The sequence below is a fragment of the Cottoperca gobio genome, chromosome 19 (genome assembly GCF_900634415.1).
Source record: "Cottoperca gobio chromosome 19, fCotGob3.1, whole genome shotgun sequence".
In the NCBI taxonomy this organism is placed as follows: domain Eukaryota; kingdom Metazoa; phylum Chordata; class Actinopteri; order Perciformes; family Bovichtidae; genus Cottoperca; species Cottoperca gobio.
This window is the reverse complement of record NC_041373.1, coordinates 4,337,249-4,356,654: the sequence shown is the minus strand read 5'-3', so window position 1 is coordinate 4,356,654 and position 19,406 is coordinate 4,337,249. Positions and strand designations below refer to the sequence as shown.

The following is a 19,406-nucleotide window of genomic DNA, read 5'->3' as shown; positions in this document are numbered from 1 at the left end:
CAAAATATTGACACTTTGGGCACAATTTAGACATGTTCACTATGGGGTGTACTCACTTTTGTTGCCAGCTGTTTAGACATTAACAGCTGTGTACTGAGTAATTTTCAAAGACAATAAATCTATACTGTTATTCAAGCAGCACACTGACTACTTTAAGTTATATCAAAGTTTCAGTAGGATAATGTTATCCCCTGAAAGGATATAACAGAATATTTGCAAAAATCTAAAGGGTGTACTCACTTTTGAGATATACTGTATGCTATACATGTCAGGCCGATTTGCATGCAACCTCTTGCTGGCCAGAAAAAAGTTCAGAAGGGCCGAGTACGGCCCGTGAGCCGCTAGTTGAATTGGCCTGATGTAATGCTTCATCTTTGTAGTTTGGAGGAATCGGTGCAAAAACCAAAATGTTTTGCCCTTCAAGGAGAAAATAAGTAACACAATTTTGTGTAAGTTATGATGCAAGCATATGGGAAACATTTTGTCATGTATTATTATTAAGTATTAGTATTACTACTCATATTGAATGTATGTGTACAAAGTGAGATGTGCAGACTCTGCTACTTAATGAAAGGTCACAGATGGTGTGTCTCACATCCAAACTTCATCTGGGGGAGTTTTCTTAGCTTTTTATATGAGGAGGGACAGGCAATGAGCAGAGCAACTGAAAGCAAGGCTGCTTGCTCCAAAAGAGCCATTAACGGTGGGGATCGAGCGGATCTTTGGCTGGGCCAGGGGCCAACCCGACGTGAACCTCTCTCTTTAACCTTTGTATGGATTTGGTTTTAAATCTGTGCCTCATTTGAGAAAGTGACACCAACTTTTAACAGGAGTTCTTGGCTTATAAAATGGGGAATGATTTGTTGTTATGGCACTTACAGTGGAACCAGTGTTTCATAGTTAAATGCAGTAGTATGATGTGATGTCAGTGTTGCCTTTCCAAAATATGAACTTGATTAAAACTTGATTTATTTTCTGCATTTCAACAGCAAGTGGAAGAGTGGAGGAGTTGATTTCCAAAAACTTGTAAATGCAATTAGAACTTCATTATGACTTAAAATTACATCTTTGCTGGACATAAAGGTTTCCTCGAGGTTCAAAATGTTAACATTAACGTGTTTGCAATAGCATTTAGGAAAGGACTACCTGAGGTTTAAAACAGATGTATTCTGCCTGATTGACAAACTTCGGTAGATTCAAAAGGGAGCTCTAGCTCTTTGATTCTGAGGAACTGACTCCGAAACCTGAGGTTTTAAATCGCTGTAATGTTTTCAGATATCAAACTCCACTCTGGGAAACATCTGGAGGAGACGTCCCTGCCTCGTTTGGCCAGTTACCCTGAGGAATGAATAACGCAGGGTCATTTAGGGAAGTTTCTCTCAGCAGTACACATAAACTGAACCTGATTTGGAAATATGTGTGTGGATATTTTAACAGCGCTTACTGTAACAGCTGGAGAAGAACAGATGTTACATAATGATGTGGGGGCAGTGTTTAGACGTATGCATCCCGGCTACATAGACACCAACACACATTGACAAATAACATATTTTGCCTGTCTATAATCACTTTTGGCACCTGTAATAACAGTTCTGTGCTTTTGGCAAGGATTACTCTCCTAAAGTTACATTTGTCTCCACAATTTGGATTCATGTGAAGTTATCATTAACTGGCTGTTAGTCAGAATCTGGTGAATTTGTCAAAACGAATCAGGTAGTGTGCGACTACAAGGCCTTTTCCATGAACACAGTGTAAATGATGCAATGAAGAAGAAAAAAACAGCACAATGTTGAACAAATAAATAAATATGGATATAGATATGGAACATGCATAATCAAAAGTTTGAACGCAAAATCAGGATTATTCAACCAATCAATCAAAGCAAACATCTAAAAATAAGTAAAATAACTAAAATAAACTGCAATTTAAATGTATTCACAATGAATATATGACAGATCTCATATGTGATTGGTTACCACGTAACAATTTTCTTTCAGGCAGCCCCGCCCTCTGCGCTACCCACCCATCATGCTCCTGGCCAGGAACTAGAAACTTCTCATAGAAAACTAAAAGTTGTCTGCTCCACCACGTTGTGTGTGTTCAGGCTCTAAGATCATTGATTGGGACGTGGCCCAAAGTGCAACATGCCCACGGAGAGCAGTTAAACAATGATTCTGTGTGATTCATACACTGAGGAACATGTGGTCTAGCTGAACTTAAATGAATAATGATGAAATAATAGTAAACATCTTTATTCTAACCTGAGAAAAGCTGCAATGTAAAGTTAATGTAGAAACTGAAAAAAGCTAAATAAGTGTTTCTTTGGCCCCAATGTGGAAGAAAGAGAAATAAATCTAAATAAACTCTACAGATACCAAGAGGAATTTCAAACGGGGTTGTTCAGTGTTTGTCTCCAACAGGTACATGATGTTCATCTTACACAACTCCTTGAGGTGTGGGGCGTGACTGCAGCATGACACGGTGCCGTGGGACTGACGCTCTGCAGCTGGCGTCCAAGAATCATGACCTAATGACCAACAACCGCCTCAGGAGCGTTTATTATTTGGAGAGCCTCCACCCTATGAGGAACAGCATGAAGAATGGAGGCTTCCTGATCATCAGGACAAAGGAGGAAATGAAGTGACACACTGTATGTAGGAAGATTTACAGCATTTGTAAACAGTGATATCTAGTGGACATATACACACCAGCTCCTCACTGAAGGATGTAAACACCATGATCCAAATGTGTTGTAAATGTAAAATTTATGTTATTTAACCATATTAATGATATAAAAAACATTACTATAACACAACTAAAATATGTTTCATACATAACATACTGTATAGTGAAATATCAATGTTTAGTCTCTTTTAAGGGGAGACACTACCTTGTGGGGTACACATTCCTCCGATTGGAAATCACTCTACTAGATCACCAGATGTGTATTAATCCACCACTGAAAATAGTCCCCAACAAATGCACTATTTCCTCCTGTTTAAGAAATGTTTTCTAAAAACTACAATTATGCAATCACTGAGCTTTTTTATTTTTATAAATATAAATGTAACTCTACATTTGTGAGGTGTTTACAAAGGTTTAGGTCTTAGGTTTAGAAACCACTGATCTTCAGTCCGAGTGCCACAGACAGAAAGTCCGACAGTTTTAGACTCTGACTATCTTTGTTGGTTTTGATCTTTTCATGAGATTTGTTGACAATAGGAACAATGCAGAATACGGCCATAAGTTAACTTTAACTGCTACATGTTACTTTTCTCCATGAACCTTAAATGCACAATATGTAACTTCTGCCGCGAGGGGTTTGGTGACGTTGTGAAGTAGCGTGGGATCATGGGAGTTGTCAACTTCTTAGGATTAACAAAGAAGAAACCTGAATCCAGTTAAAATCATTTTCTAATTTCTTTTAATAAACAGAGCACATGGTGTTAGAATCCAGTACACATTAAAAAGGGTCAAAACAGCTCATCTTTATCAACTCTTTAGAAAGAACAATGCAGGCACTTTACCCAGCTTATGTTTAACAGGGAACAACAGTGGTGTGTGTGTCGGTGTGTGTGTCTGTGTCTGTGTGTGTGTGTGTGGGGGGGGGGACACACGTGTTTATAAAAGTCAGTAAACAACATATATATATATGTAGATTTTTTCCCCCCAAAGCAATTCATCACTGTGAATAATTCAACTAAAAGCACATAAGAACAGGAAAAAAAATCACCCAAAACCAGCTTCCAACACCCAGTGTGCAGCGACTAAACAAGAAAATGGCTGCTGAGTTTTTTGCTTTCTTGCAGCTCCCTCAAGTCCAAAAACAACATTTACCAGATCAACAATATGAGTTGGAGTCAGAACACCCCACATCTTTAAACTAAAAACATTTACACAAATACATCAACATCTGATGGAGTTACAAAGAAACGGTGATACAGTGCAGGAGGTGATTAAAGCTGGTGAGCGGAACAAAAAGCAGCTCCTCAACACTTCAGTCTACAGCAGCCTTTTATTACTGCCGCTTTAAGTCGTCTCATCTTTACTTTGACCAGAAACATTTAGATGTTTTACTGGAAGCAGCTAAGAGTCTCTTGTGCTTTGCACAGCGAAGAATGTGCATTTATCAAAGTCGTCAATGTCACTGCTTTTGTACATTTCAGGCATTTGCCCCGGTTGAAAGATTTTAGGGCTGCAACTAACAATTATTATAGATTAATCTGCCCATTCTTTTCTGGATTAATAGATTATTTGGTCTATAAAATGTCAGAAAATGGTCCATCCCAGTTTCTCAAAGTCCAAGGCCATGTCCTTAAATGTGTTGTTTTCAGTCCAAAACCCAAAGATATTCACTTTAAGACTGTATAAAACAGAGAAAAGCTGAAAGCTATAAACTGCCTTTTCTGCTATTTTCGCATTAAAAATTACTTTAATGATTAATCGATTACCAAAATAGTTGACAATTTTCTATGAATTTAGAAAATGTTCTAAATTCATCTTGACAATTCTGAAAGCCGAGCGGGTTTCCTTTTTAAGAAACGTTGGCATTTTATAAATCGAGTGTTTTCACTTGCATGTAAAACCCACATACTTTCATAGATACTGCATTTGTAGATGATGCAATGATTGCACTATAGATGAAAAGAAACCTTAATGAGTGAGGTCATGCTGCAACAATATGATTTTTCCATGTTGGACTTTAGAGTGTAACTCTACACATAAGCAGAATTCGTTCAGCTCCACGAGTGAATCCATTGATTGTAGCGAGTGCTTTTGAAATTGAGCTATTTTGTCATCTCATTTCACCAGTGACCAGGCCCTAACGTATGACCTCCTGGCTTATGATTACTTTTTAAAAATCCATTAACTGTCTTCAAAAAGACCATGATGTTTTGTTGCTCCTTGTTTTTTTAAACATTTTACAGATTCAACTTCTTTCGACAACAGCAGTAAATGTATTGGTCAATAAGTGCACGCTCAGTGTATCTGGACTTTGGATCTCTAAAGCTTGTGTTTGACAGGATGACCTTTTAGGTGAGTGAGACAAAGTAAAGGTTCTCCAGAGGAAATTTAAGATTGAAGAGTTATTAACATCAAGCGGGATTGTTGAACAAAATAAAGTGAGAAGCTGGATTAGTCAGTCTCTCAGCGGAGTCGACACTGTAACATCTGAGCCGCTGCTTGTAAAAAACAACAACACATGACTGCAAACTTTGGTTTGTCTGTTTCTTACATGAATCACGAAACCAGCCCATCATCGTGCGATGAGCAGGGTTCCTGGTGTTTGCGCTACTGAAACATTTCAAAACTTCACTGTACAATATCGAAGATTTTTTTCTTTGCACGACAGCAGGTTTTGTTTGTAAATAATATCCAGGAAGACAAAAGGGAAGGAGAAAAGAGCAGAGGAAGAAGGTCCTACTCCACGTGTGCACACACATACAAAAGAATGGTCCCAGGAAGTCTTGTAGAAGGTTCATTTGGCCGGTCAGGTAGTCACGAAGCACGCACAGCAGTCTCCGCACATGGAGCTTGTGAAGGAGTGTGTATGTGTATGATTATCAATCATCTGCATCGTCAAATCAGGGTCATCTGCAGGTCAGAAGTCTTGGTGGTGCGACTGTTCAGCTCCTCCCCACCACCGCTGCCGACAAACCCCAGCCGAGCGATTTCGCTGCGCCGTTTCCACGGTGACTCCTCCTCCTCTGCTACTTCGACGACTGCACCGTCTCCTGCAGCGACAGGCGGGAGCGCGCCGAAGGTAAGGGCATCATCACAGGCTGGACGCCACTCAGCCTCCACGGGAGCAGGCCCAGGAAGTTGTCCTGGTGGTGCGTGTCCAGAGTGAAGCTGAGGGCCCGCTGATGCGGTGCCGGAGGAGGATTGTGGGGGTTGTAGTTCCGGCTCGAAGGGGTAGTAGAAGGTGGAGGATGTTGGGGAGGGAGGGGAGTAGTCACTGTGTTCCTGGAGAGAGAGACGGAAGGGGGAGAGCAAGTGAGAGGCAGAAGAGGAAGATTGGTTGTGAAGGATGAATGGATGAACACAGCGATGACTCAATGGCTGGATGATGGAGGGATGAGTAGCGCAGTGTGAGGAGAAAACAAAAAAGGGGAAAAAGTCTGTCTTTGTTCAGGAAAGAGCATTTCATAAAGATGCAGGTCAAAATATGACATTTTAACGTCACCTTGTTCACCAGTAAACTCATTTAATTCATGGTAAACTTCCCCCCCAGCGTTTCCAATTCATTAATATTGTTGCTGTAGCTATTGCAAAGACAACCACGTCACTTTTTCTCAGAGCCTAGTAACTACCAGTGACACATTTGGAGACTTATTCAGACCATCAGAGAAAAAAAGCAAGAAATATATTCAAATACACGACATTGTAATTCATTCCCAATGCTGCTCAGAGAAATCGTCCAAAGCTCTTCTGGCCTCTCTCCCTCGCTGCAACCGACACAACCACTAAGCTTTGTGCAAATGAATGCCTTAATGTCTTAACAAATATGCAAATGAGCATATGACGTCATCATTACCGACTTTTGGCGCAACTGCTGGCTACTTTCATTGCCAAAGAGTTGGCACCACAACACAGGACACACTGCAGTCTGTTTTACACAGTTACTCCGGTTGTTCCACCGTCCACCACTTCCACTACTGGGGGATAATAACTGACATTGATACTCTTTAGTAACTGGGGGAAACTACAGATCGCTACTGAGGAAACAAAAGCGTTATCCTCTTCCTGTGTTGATTGCAAAATGGTTGACGCACTTCCTTTGTGCCGTAAATGGAGCCTTCATTTTCTTGAGTGAAACTTATAGCTTATAGGAACTAATCTAAACACAGATGGTGTCATTATTCTACAGTCATTACATTGTGCAATAACCTTTACGTCATCATGGTAAGTTAAAGCAAAAAACTTGTCTCTTGCCACTTTAAAGTTTGATATTGAAAATGCTGTGAATGGTGAATGTAACACTAAGGGCTCGTGCAGTTACAAGCAACACGTACGAACGAGTGACGCTGCAGTTGCCAAGGAGCAGGGCAGGATCGAACAGCAGTTGCTAAGGAAGCAGAGAGGCAGTGGGGCTTGGTGATTGGATGATGAGCAGCGGTGGGAGGGGCAGGAAGTAGGCAGCAGGGCTCATTTGGGGAAGGTTAGTACGTCACTGTCACACCTCACTCTCTGAAAAGCAGACACACACACACACACAAACACACAGAGAAAATACAGAAAGACACAGAGGGTTAGTGGGGAAAAAAGAAAAGAAAAAGCTCATAATGATTTTTAGTTTTAGAAAGTTCCGCTGGGAGTCAGGAACGCTGTAAATGTTATTGAGATGTGAATAATGACAAACAACATGAAATAAACAGCGGAGTCTGGGAGGAACAGAGAAAAGACAGACATACAAGTTCAGAGATGATCGGTCGTGTTATGACAATGAAGAGAAAGTGTGTTTTGACCCGACTCGTGGATGTATGCCTTACATGTTGCGGTCAACATAAAGTGTCTAATAATATCAAAAACATGAGAAGCTGGGATGTACGAAAGCCCTGAGAGGCAAGTTAGAAAATACATTTCTGGTGATTCATTTTCTAAGTCTAACTGTAACGTTTTCTCTCCTGTGTATCATTTAGAAACTTTTGCCAGGGTCATTTTTTATTATAATTCTAATCTTATTAATGTTTTTTCTCTGAACATTTGTTGGTGTTGGATTGTTGTAATACTCATTATCACCACTACATCTTCTAAATAGGACTAATTTATGTTTGACTGGACAAAACTTTTTTCTCCACCAATTTCACAGATGACATTTTTTTTTTTTTAAGGAACTTAAAAGATAATTCTGGCAAAAAACTTTTTTCAGCTGTTTTTAAATCATGAACAAAAGGAGAAAAAGCACTTTAGATCAAACTTAGAAAATGGATCACCAAAGATTTATTTTGGTATCCTCTCAGGGCTTCCGTAGAGATTTCATGGATCACTGTGTTACTCTAAATCGAATCGATGGCAGATCGATAAGAAGACGATGATGCCTGGCTGGGACGGGTTACGATTGAGGATGAGGATGCTGCCAACAAACAGCATTCTGGCACGAAGTGATCAGGGTTAAACTCGCACACCTGCCAACAAGCTTGGGACAAATCGACTCGGGTCAAAGGTCAATAACCAGGAATATTTCATGCAGCACTCTTTAAGATGTTTGTTTTATTCACATTTTGACCCTTTTAAAAGGGCAAAATCTACAGACTACCAAGAGACCGGCACTGCATCCTCTTTGTTTGCAAAGTACTTTTTGGCAAACTGCCTGGGTATCTTACATGTCTTTATAACTATAGATTAAATCACACTGCATGAGGTTCCAACACTGTTTGGTCTTCAAAAATCATTTCAATACTGAGATTAGGAAAGTGGCTCTTAAATACTGTGCTCCACACAAATGGAACAATTTGCAGAAGCTTGTAAATTTGATAAGATAATCCTTTTTAATCTATTTAAATCTCTTTGACTGACAGAGCAGTGTGAATGTGTTTTCTTTTAACTGATGTGCTTGGCCTGTTTGTTGTATCATTTGTTGATGAGTTCAGTAACATGTGTGTGCTTCTTTTACGTACTGTTATCAGGGCGTACTTGCCTTTCCTGTTTCAAGAAAGGCTATTAAAAAATAATAATAACCTGAAGTTGCTCCGGCTGTGATTTTAAAGGGTTGTTCCACTGCTTTAGCAGCAGGTGGTGAGATTATTCAAACCGTACAGCTATTAGTAGCTTTAGGATGGACGACAGGGTTCACTCTGTCGGACACAGAAGCAGAGACCTCCTGTGGTGTGCAGGGTAAATGCTGAGTAAAGGGAGGCTGGTGGCAGGGGTTAATGGGGGGGTACAGGGACAGGGCATGGGGGGGTCACATACGTGCTGCATTCACCACTGCAGAATGGCGTATACCTCTGTATACAAGGACTGGACAGCCTTCTGGCCTGACGGATCTGAAAACAGTTTACAGCACAGCTCAGTTACAGTCATGTGAAGAGCTCCTTTCCAAAGCACCACACATGCATCCACACAGGCCTGACTGCTGGAGACGATCCAAAGAGGAAGTGTCATCAAACCGTCCAATAAACGATCAAATATAAAAACATTTCTGCATTAAAATGTCTAAAAACAACTTGACCTATCTTCTATATTTTGTTAAGTTGTGTACTTATATAATCCCAAATGTTTCCAACCATTTTCAAACCTAGAGAAAGCTTTAATATTAATCAAGGTAACGGTCCGTTTTGGTCGCCTGTGATGGCGTCGTAAACCCTGTTTGCATGCGTCAGCGTTCTGGTTGTAGAAGCCAGCAGCTGTCATAAATTGACTTTTTATCCACATACACTTTTTAGCTCTTCGTTGTTTTTAACTATATATTTCCTAACGTGGAGAAGCTGACAGTAATGGTGGCGCTAACTAACCGAAACCACCTTTTTCTGGCCGTCTTTACACTTCCATCAGACTGGTTGTATATTAATATCATGTTTTATTTTATAGTGGCTTATTTAAACTTTACATTTTTGTTCTTTCTTCTGGTTGTTAATTGTGTGGTTTTGGAAGGAAACTCTTCAAACAGAGAAGAGACTGAGGGAGAAGAAGAACAGAGAAAGAAATGTGTGTGTGTGTGTGTGTGTGTGTGTGTGTGTGTGTATTGGATTTACATAAATGGTAGCTCAGAGTGTAAATTGTGTTGACAGTTTGTGCAAAAGAGAACAAACACTTTTCATTGTGTGAAAACACATTTCAAACACCATCATCATCATCATCATCATCATCATCATCATCATCATCATCATCATCAGGTTGTTAAACTCCTAAAAAAGGAAAAAAGTGATTAAACATGGATAGAATCTTTAAATAACACAGATTTATTATCTACTGAACATAACACTTACAATCACCTAATGATGGATTTACAATTATTATATTCCTAAATATGGGATACAAATGTGGGATTGAAATTGAGTTTTAAATTGATCTAATTGATCTCTGAATAAATGAAAATGATCAAATTCAAATGTTCCATGTTTTAAACCTCGATGTGCTGTTTGTCTGCTGCAGTAACTCCTTCTGCCACAAGATGGAGCCACTGCCCTGAGTAGAACAACATGGGGCCCCTTTTTCATGAGTGAAGAAACCAAAAAGAAGAGTCTAAAGTGACTTTAAAGGAAGATTTCAACAAAACAATGAAGCAAGATGTATTGTTCATCTTAGTATTATCTTTGTGACAGTATTTTGTTTATGTTCTTGTGTGTACGTTCTGCTTTTAAATTGAAAGTTACTGAAGAGAATAATGTAAAATGCTCATGTTCCAACTAGGACAAACGTTTAAAATTGCTCTTGATTTAAAAACATCTTGATGCAGGCTCAATGCCAATCAAAGTTTTGCAGTTTCAATACAACAAGTGTATGTAAAAAAACGAATTAATATTTTTATAAACTTGTTTTTCTATTAAAATTTCCCCCAATATACTTAAAGATACCTACAGTGTTAGCAGAGCGTCCTGGGCCGCGCTGAGCAACGATCGCCCCTGAGATGGCCTTAATCCAGCTGTGCATGTCCTCTGGACTGTCAGCCTGACACACACACCCACACACACACACACACCCACACACACCCACACACACACACACACACACACACACACACACACACACACACACACACACACACACACACACACACACACACACACACACACACACACACACACACACACACACACAGAAGATGTGATTTTGTGTTATTGTTTTTCAACAGTACATCTGAACTGGGATGCTAAAGAAGTCATTTGTAAATACATAAATAGTATTATTACTGCAGTGCTCACAATGTTACGGTGTTAAAACATACATATTAAGTGATTATAAGAAAGCAGTAAGCCAGCAAAAAAATATGTTTAGAAATTAAAACATATTAGATAACAGCCTGTGAGAGAGAAACAAAAGTCAAACCCGAGATAAAAACACTAACGATTCTACAGCTCTGTAAGGCTGCTGTAGGGTTAGCATACTAACATTTGCAAATTCAATTCATCCTGAGGGGACATGAGTGTGTGGACCAAGATACATGACAATAGTTGTCAAGACATTTCACACATTTGCTGGAGGAGTAAGTTAGTTAAGGGATCACTGAAGTGAAACATTGTCTTTACAATCCATCCAATACCTGTTGACATATTTCAGTCGGAGATTCAAATTGGATTTTAAACAAAAAATGAAAACAAAGGATCTAAAAGTAGAGCCCATCAGGTGTTAACATGTGTCAGGAGACACCACTCTCCTATTTTCCATCATCACCGTGTGTCGATGCTCCAGAAACAATCTGATTACTGATCTGTTCTCTGCCACGGCTGCTTTAGTGAACCTCAAAACTCAAAGATGAAACATCTCAGTAAGCACTGCCTCCACACTGTTAGACAGCACCTGTCCGTGTGTGTTACCTGTATGTAGAAGGTTCTGGAGCTGGTGACCATTTCAAACAGGTTGTCCCTCATCATCAGATCACTGCCACAACACAAACAGGGACAAAGCAGCAGCAGTTAGTAACGACCTGCGATGTGAAGCCTGGGCAGCAGCACATCTTCACATCTCATCTACCTGTGTTTGCACTCCTGAACTTTGTGAATCTCCTTCAACGGGATGCCTCTCAGTGCCTCCCTCTCCTGCGAGGAAGACGAGAAGAAACAATAACACACACAGACTTCACCACAGCGAACACATGCATAATCACAATTCAGACGTGAAGCAGGGGAAATGTAAAAGCAGAGTATCCTGCATACATTAGCGCCCGAGCTGTGGAGCAAGTGGAGCAGCTGCTCCCCCACTGTCAGACTTTTGGATCATACAATATTGTTATTTTAAACATTTGAGCTACTTTGGATAAGAAATTGTTATATCTGGCCATTCCATACGCAGTATATTTAAACATGTGTTTTAATGTGTCATTCATGACATCATACTTTTAATTGGCTGGCAGCCGTGGTACAAACACATGAGGATATTTTATCAGCGTACGTTTAACACAAACTTATAAAGTTATTAAACTAGTTATTTCAGTCACACGTGCTTCAGTCTAATATCGACATGACACTGTCCCGGTTGAATCATCAGGAAAAAGGTGAACCGTGTTAGAAAACATCTGGTTCTTTGATAAAAAGTTTTAAAAAAAGGTACAAGCCTATAAAACTGAAGTCAACTACGTTTGAAAGAGATATTTTGTGACAAAATTCTGTTTTACATTAAACTTTGTATAAAGCTGATAAAACATTCAGCAGTTTTAAATCAGATGTATTGTCTTTCTCTCTCTTTATACATTTAAACACATAGTTCTGTCTCTGACAATAACTTACAATGTTTCTAAATCAAGGAGTGATTCATTACATCACTACAGAACACATAGCCAGAACACACACACACACACACACACACACACACACGTACTAGGTGTGTCCACTTATGTGCACAGACAGGCTGTGGTTAGTCGCTAATCTTTCCACACGTGGGTGATATGAGGAGGTATTCAGGACGTGTAGAGACACACAACTAACTTACCCTCAAGCCCACACACCACACACCACACACACACACACACACACACACACACACACACACACACACACACTTTATTTTAAAGGATCAGATAATCAAAAAACATATTTTCTCACCAGGTCAGATTTGAAGTAGCTGACAGCGTTTTCATCCAGCATGAAGTATCTCCTCTTCCAATTCTTCATCTGAGGAAGAGGAAGGGAGGTATCAACATCAGTGTATTTGATAGTTTAGTTCAACAAAATGTGTCTATTTCCCTTTAAATGGGACCATCACTTACATAATCAACATCATGCTTTATTAAAGAAGACTTAAAACTAGAAATTGACATCATAAACTAATGTTAACAATGTTTGCTGAGGTAATAAATCAAGTGAGAAGTTGGGTCATTTTCTATTAGACTTCTATACAATCAGACTTCTTTTTGCAATCAGTTCAATTGTTCTCAACGAGGAGAGATCGCAGGCGTCCGCCCAGAGAAACCCAGCGTCTATTTTCAGAGTGCACCGACTTTTTTGTGCGGCCGCTGCGAACGCTTCTAGTTGAAAATCTCTCAACTTTTCATTATGATTATAAAAAACAAATGGGCGACGCGAGTCTATCTTACAACCAGACGTATACGACAGTGGTTCGAGTGGTAATATGTTGTGAAGATAGCCAGAGTGGTGCTGTGCGTGGTCTCACCAGAGCTCCCTGTTTGACACAGTATCCGGCCTTGATGGCCTGGTCCTGCACTCCTCTGGACAGGAAGTAGGGCAGTGTATTCTGACCTCGCTTCAAACCTCCCCGCTCCGCCTCGTTCTGCTCCTCCCCCTGCTCCTAAAACACACACACAAATATGATGTACATGAAACATTGTCTCATAATATTCAACAAAACATGTTATATGTTGAATAAATAGTTGCTTATTTCCACATCCAGTAAATACAGTGCAGCGTTAGCAGCTTGGACTTGTGTACCATCAGATTACTTCATTGGTCTCCACCGAGTTAGACTCCTAATGGGCTCCAGAGCCTTTCGATATTTTTTTAAAAACTCTATGCAACAACAAGGCTTAAACCCGATCACGGTTTTAACTTTAAACCATGTTGCAGCAAACTTTAAAACTAGTTTAAAATGAAGAAAGACTACATTTAAACCTCTCTTCAAACATACGTTTAGTTTTTACTCTAAACCTAGATTACATTTAAATATGTTGCACCCAAAGAGTTAAACTCTTAAAATGATGATCCAGTGTTAACTTTAAACTTACTCTTGAGGAGGTTTAACTTTTTAAATGGCTGCTTGTTTGAGATGGACTGATCAAAAATAATTGATCCGTTAAAACACTCATTGCCGTCTCTATTTACCTTGATGTGATGTTCTTGTAATTTGGCCATATTGCTCAACTGATTAAGTTTTTCCTCAATGGAGAAGACATTAGAGTTTCTCTGCCGAGCCATCATGAGTACCATTAGGCTACTGACTTTTTAGCTAGCTAGCAAATAATGTGACGTTTTGTTAGGGAATCCAGAGCCACCGAACGTTAATGATCTCCCTCTATATCTATCTATATCTATCCCTTATAGCGAACTTACCAGGTCTGACAGCAGGCAAATCTATGTATTTATTTATTGTAATGTGGGTAAGCAAGCATCTCCATTCTAACCTTTACACCAATAAACTTTACTAAACGGAGATTTGTTTGCAATCTCGGCTTAATTCTTATATCTGACTTACTTATTTTAAACCAACTCTTTGCTAAACTCTGATTAGAACTGATCTTACATTAAATGAATCTTTGGTGGTGCAACACAAAGTCTTTCATGTCATAAAATTCAAACCAGCCATCACTCGTCTGTGTTGAAGCCTATTGCGTCACGTGTTTGTGGCTGCATACCAACACTGACAGGACCGGACCTGCCACTGATACAACGCACACGGCAGTGAGTGTGTTACCTGTGTAGCGGTGATTATAGGGACTCCTCCTATGATTTCAGTCTTGTAGGAGACCTGTTTCATGGCTCCAAGAACTTCCTGGGGAGTCTCTGCATGGGCGGTTGTTTGGCCCTCGCCTGGTTTTGGCACCTAAAGACACAACAAGAGATCATCTACATTCCTGTATCAACCACACGTGTCACAATCTCAGGCTTTTAAGGAGTTGAACTAGTTTATATTGTCTTCTTATGTCTTCAAGGATCTTTAGGGTTTCAAGCAGTGAAGCTCGCTGCTACAGCCTTATGTCTTTGTTTTTGTTAATATGTTTCTCTGCAGCAAAAACTCTAAGACTAAAAGTATTAAGAAATTGGCAGGTTGTTTGATAAAAACTACAGTGACCAGCTGTTTTAGGAAATGACTGAGCCTTTAAAGAAATATTAAACAATATATTTGTGAGAATGGATGAACAACATGCAGTGCCTTTCTCTATTGATGAAGTTATCAGTACAGGATAACCTTTAAACGTGATTTTATAGTACGACAAAAAAAACTGTGATATATATCATGATATGAAAAGATTCAGGAATATTTATATAGAATTTTGTAGTTAAATGAATCAATCTGATGCACTTTGAGAGCAAAACTAAGAGGCTGGATAAACAATGTTGTGCTCTAGAAAACTATTGAATCATAAACACATTGGTTGTATAGTTATAAATGGTGATGACAGCAAAAAAGTCACACCCACAAAGCAGGTGGTAAACAAGACGTGTTTCAAGACGGGTCGGGTGGGTTGCCGACATTGCCGCGGACCTTTTGTTCTCAGGACAGTCAGCCCCGGGGAGAAAGGGTGCTGCGAGCATTAAATCCACGGCCCTGGCGAGCGCCGAGGTTCAGGCCAGGGTCTGCTGTAAAGCTTGCGAGCCACCTTCACCCCGGGAGGAAAGGTGAATCCCCGGGCAGATGCGTCGAAAAATGTAGAAATATATACGGCTCATTATGAAACTGGCGGCCCTACCTAAACTGTAGGTAATTAATGAGAAACACTGGATTACTCATGAAAAATTAGAACTCTTTTTCTTTCACTTTGAAATCAATAAATAAAGTAGTAGCATGACGTGTTTAAGTTAACATGCAGACATAGAACATTCTGCATAGCCCTAATTTATAGTATGAAGTATTGAATAACTTTAAGGAACAGAGATGACCACCGAACCCTGCAGCTGCAGGTGGATATGAAAGCTTTCATCTTCTCTTTCACACTCTGTTAAGCCTGAACTGAACTTTATCTCTCTGGCCTGATGGGTAATTTTCCATCTGCTATAGCCTGAGGCAGAAGACAGAGCGGCCTACAACAGGAGAAACAGGGTCACCTATTGATCCATCTGTCTGTGTCTGTGTCTGTGTGTGTGTGTGTGTGTGTGTGTATACGTTTATATGTGTGTGTGTGTGTGTGGCTTACAGTAATCTTGGTGGCGTTGTTGAGGACACTGATCCATTCCACCAAATCCTGCTGGTCGTTGGCCTGCAGATAAAACTTCCTCATTCCTGCATTTACAACTACAGAAAGAGAAAGTCAAAGAGAGCAATGTTATTGACATTAAAGTAGAACACACGAGAAAGAGGAAGAAGAAAAATGCCATAAGTTTCATGCAAAACATGATCTAAAAATATCAATTTGATTCTGTGTGTCTGTGTGTGTGTGTGTGTGTGTGTGTGTCTGTGTGTGTGTGTGTGTGTGTGTGTGTGTGTGTGTGTGTGTGTGTGTGTGTGTGTGTGTGTGTGTGTGTGTGTGTGTGTGTGTGTGTGTGTGTGTGTGTATCCCATCCAGATGCAAATACACCCACACAGAGGTCAGTTCAGATTCATTGTACAGTTTCCTCCTATTGAGTGACAAAAAGCTACCGTTGGCCACCAGAGGAACAACAAGCAGCAAGGGACAAAAGAGAGGAAATAACGGAAGAGGAAAAGAAGGAGGTAGAGAGAAAAAAAAAAAGGACAAGGAAGGAAGGAAACAAATATGGAGTGGGAATGTAGGAGCTTGGAGAGGAAGGAAAGGAGGAAGGAGAAAGGATAGAGGAGAGGAGGAAGTAAAAGAAAGTTGGAAAGTACGTGGACACCTGAACATTGCATCCATATGCAGACACGAATTATAATCTGCTGCTCTAATAAAAAGGTGCAGCCTCCACTCTTCTGGTTTTAGACTTTTCAACAGATGTTGAACCTGGTGCAGAAATGTGCTCCCATTCAGACACAAGTGCATTAGTGAGATCCAACACTGATGTTGAGTGATAAATTCTGGCTCTGTTGACTTTCAAATTCATATCTAAGGTGTTGGACGGGGTTGAAGTCAACTTTTTCCACACGAAAGGGGGAAAAACATTTCTTTTTAGAGCTGGCTTTTTGCACCGGGGCATTGTCATGTTGTAACAGGAAAGAGACAAACACAAACTGGAAGCTCACTATTGTCTCAAATGTAATTGTATATTGTAGCCTTTTCATTCATGGGAGCACACAAGAGTGTGGCCAGAGTAGGGTTGGCCGTACATTTTCTTCAGGGCAATCACTGCTAGTTTTGAACTAAGCCTGTATTCAGGAAATCAGCGGGGGATTTTTTGGGCAATTTTTGTCATTTTGTTTCGCTGAATTAATGGTCTGCCTCCGTAGAACAGGAGCTGCTGCTCAGCGGGCAGTGAGGCAGTGGGGGGGGGGGGAACTGCGTGTAGAGACAACATATTGTTTTTAAACTAACCAAGACGGTTTTGGTGAGTTTTCTTTTGTTTCAGTTTAAAGTATGAAGTGTGTTTAACAATGAATTAACAAGGCAATTGAAGCTGGTGTTAGTTCAGTGAAAGAGAGAAACTTAAAGAAGTTGTATTTTTGTATTTTTATTCAGTTTAATAAGAAAAATAGGTTAAATTAATGTTTTTATTTATTAGACTAAAAAAGCTAAGAGAGCTTGTGGAACGCAGTGAACACATCTCCCAGCTGAAACCTGTACATACATATCAACACTCTCCGGTCGGTGGGGCCCCACGGTAAAGATAGGGGGAGCAGAGGGGGGATGTAGGGAGACAGAGAAAAAGAGGAAGGAAAGAAAGATGCGGAGAAGAAAATGAAGATGAACTTACCAAAGCAAAACTCTGCCTTCGGTCTGAGTTTGGTGGCATCGCTGACCTGATGGAGAGAGAGTGAAGTGAAGCTTTATTGTCACATTCATTCACAGGTTCTTATTCTGATTGCAATGATCTGGACATTTTGGTTAAGATGTGCAAAGGAGACGAAGCCAGACACACCCTCCTGCGTCCACAGCTCATAACAAAATGCTAACGTAATGATGCTAATCAGATCCATGATACCAACAAGCTCACACTGGCAATGCTAACGCTACACCTTTACCATGATAACCATCTTGGTTTAGCATCTTAGCATGCTAACTGAGAGGGGACTCACCTTGGAGATGTAGGTAAGTTTGAGAGATCCCACCTTCTCTGTCCCTTTAGGCAGATTCTGAACAAAGACACATGTATATAAGTAGCAGTAATAGCAGTAATACAGGTAGTATTATTGGGAAACAAAGAATGGGTGTGTTACTTATTCCCTCATAAATAAAGCCTTGTAAACACTAGGGCTGGGTGAAACGTTGGAAATCAATGTCAAAATATGAATATTTGTTTATTGTCTATATATGTATTTAACAATATGGTAAGCAAAATCATGTAGTAAATGTTCAATGCAGTAAATGTAGTATTCAATGTAGTAAATGTTAAATGTTCAATGCAATGAACAGTGTTCCACTGTAATGCATCACAGCAAGCAAAACCTTTATACATATAAAACAAGAACTTCAGTCACTTCAGTTGATATAATATAATATATATAATATATCCATATCCCCGTTTGACTGCTAAAAGCTGAATGCAGGGTCACAGTTTTGTTAAAAAAAAAACATTTCCTGACAGTGTAAAGCCCAAATCTGGAGAGGAAAAGTTAACATTTAAGAAGTGTTTGTGTCAAACATGATTTAAGATAATATTATACAAGCAGAAAATATTTGTTATCAGCATTCTTAGTCAGAAATATGTGCACTGAGTGCTTGAGAATTTCCCCGGCTGTGGGAAATATAAATACTCCTACAACTACTGAGCTTTTCCATTTCTGTTGTGGTTCCTGTTTGTCTGCTTGGTTTGACACACAGGATCTGTCACACCAATGTCACCAAGTGAATTTTACAGCTTCAACCAAGCATTCAGTGTAGTTCTGTCCTATAAACCCACAACTTCCTGTTTAAATATTTTTCATCCAAAATGTTTATACACCATCGTGTTACCGCCCCACCTTCCTCTGTCAACGTATCTTTTGCTTCACTAACTGTTTTTTGATTTATTCTTCTTTTTTTTTACTGTACAGCGTATTGAGACTTGTGTGACTATGCACTTAAAGAATAATTCACTTCAATTAGTTCACAGAGATGAGGAAAGACAGACGTTTAGTTTATCTCAGTTCTTTAAAAAAAAATATTTGCAGACCTGTGATTAAGTTATAGGCAATGCATCACAGTGTGCATTTGGTAAAACATGTTAAGGCTGGAGATTAGTAATATCCTTTATTTGATTCCCAAATGTTTTATTCTGCCACTGAAAATAGTCCCTAACAAATGCACTGTTTTCTCCTGCTGGTTTGATATAAACTACAGTTCCCAGCTGTAAGTGATTTTTTACTTACAAATGAAATGCTTTTCAGCAGTCAACAATCAGATATCGGGAGTGTCCTTGAAAGCACAACCAAAGAGGCTTTTAAAAAGGTGTTACTGCCCCTAACTATCACCAATAATCACTTCACTTTGCAGAAGTAATGTATTGTGATGCATAATCTCCCTGCCGCAAGTTTCAAGTCCCTGC

General features: G+C 39.7%; 1 protein-coding gene across 8 annotated transcripts in view; it reads right to left on the bottom strand.

Moving 5' to 3' along the window:
* Positions 1–3,401: 3,401 nt before the first annotated feature.
* plekha1b (pleckstrin homology domain containing, family A (phosphoinositide binding specific) member 1b) overlaps positions 3,402–19,406 on the bottom strand; it is a 19,047-nt gene continuing 3,042 nt past the window's right edge. Inside the window, exons 3-14 of one of the 8 annotated variants that reach the window (XR_003834142.1) lie at positions 17,959–18,015; positions 17,637–17,682; positions 15,968–16,065; positions 14,527–14,655; positions 13,273–13,407; positions 12,705–12,773; positions 11,638–11,702; positions 11,481–11,544; positions 10,525–10,614; positions 9,699–9,851; positions 8,917–8,990; positions 5,914–5,967 (exon numbers count right to left, since the gene is read on the bottom strand). Coding sequence is in view for 3 of the 8 variants with exons in the window: in XM_029456241.1 (XP_029312101.1) it covers positions 5,581–5,967; positions 10,525–10,614; positions 11,481–11,544; positions 11,638–11,702; positions 12,705–12,773; positions 13,273–13,407; positions 14,527–14,655; positions 15,968–16,065; positions 17,637–17,682; positions 17,959–18,015 (1,140 nt within the window). In the remaining 5 variants the exon portion in view is untranslated. Of the gene's footprint in view, positions 5,968–7,016; positions 7,192–8,916; positions 9,852–10,524; positions 10,615–11,480; positions 11,545–11,637; positions 11,703–12,704; positions 12,774–13,272; positions 13,408–14,526; positions 14,656–15,967; positions 16,066–17,636; positions 17,683–17,958; positions 18,016–19,406 lie in introns of those variants that run through there. The other 7 variants (XM_029456242.1, XM_029456243.1, XR_003834143.1 and 4 more) reach the window with 7 other exon arrangements.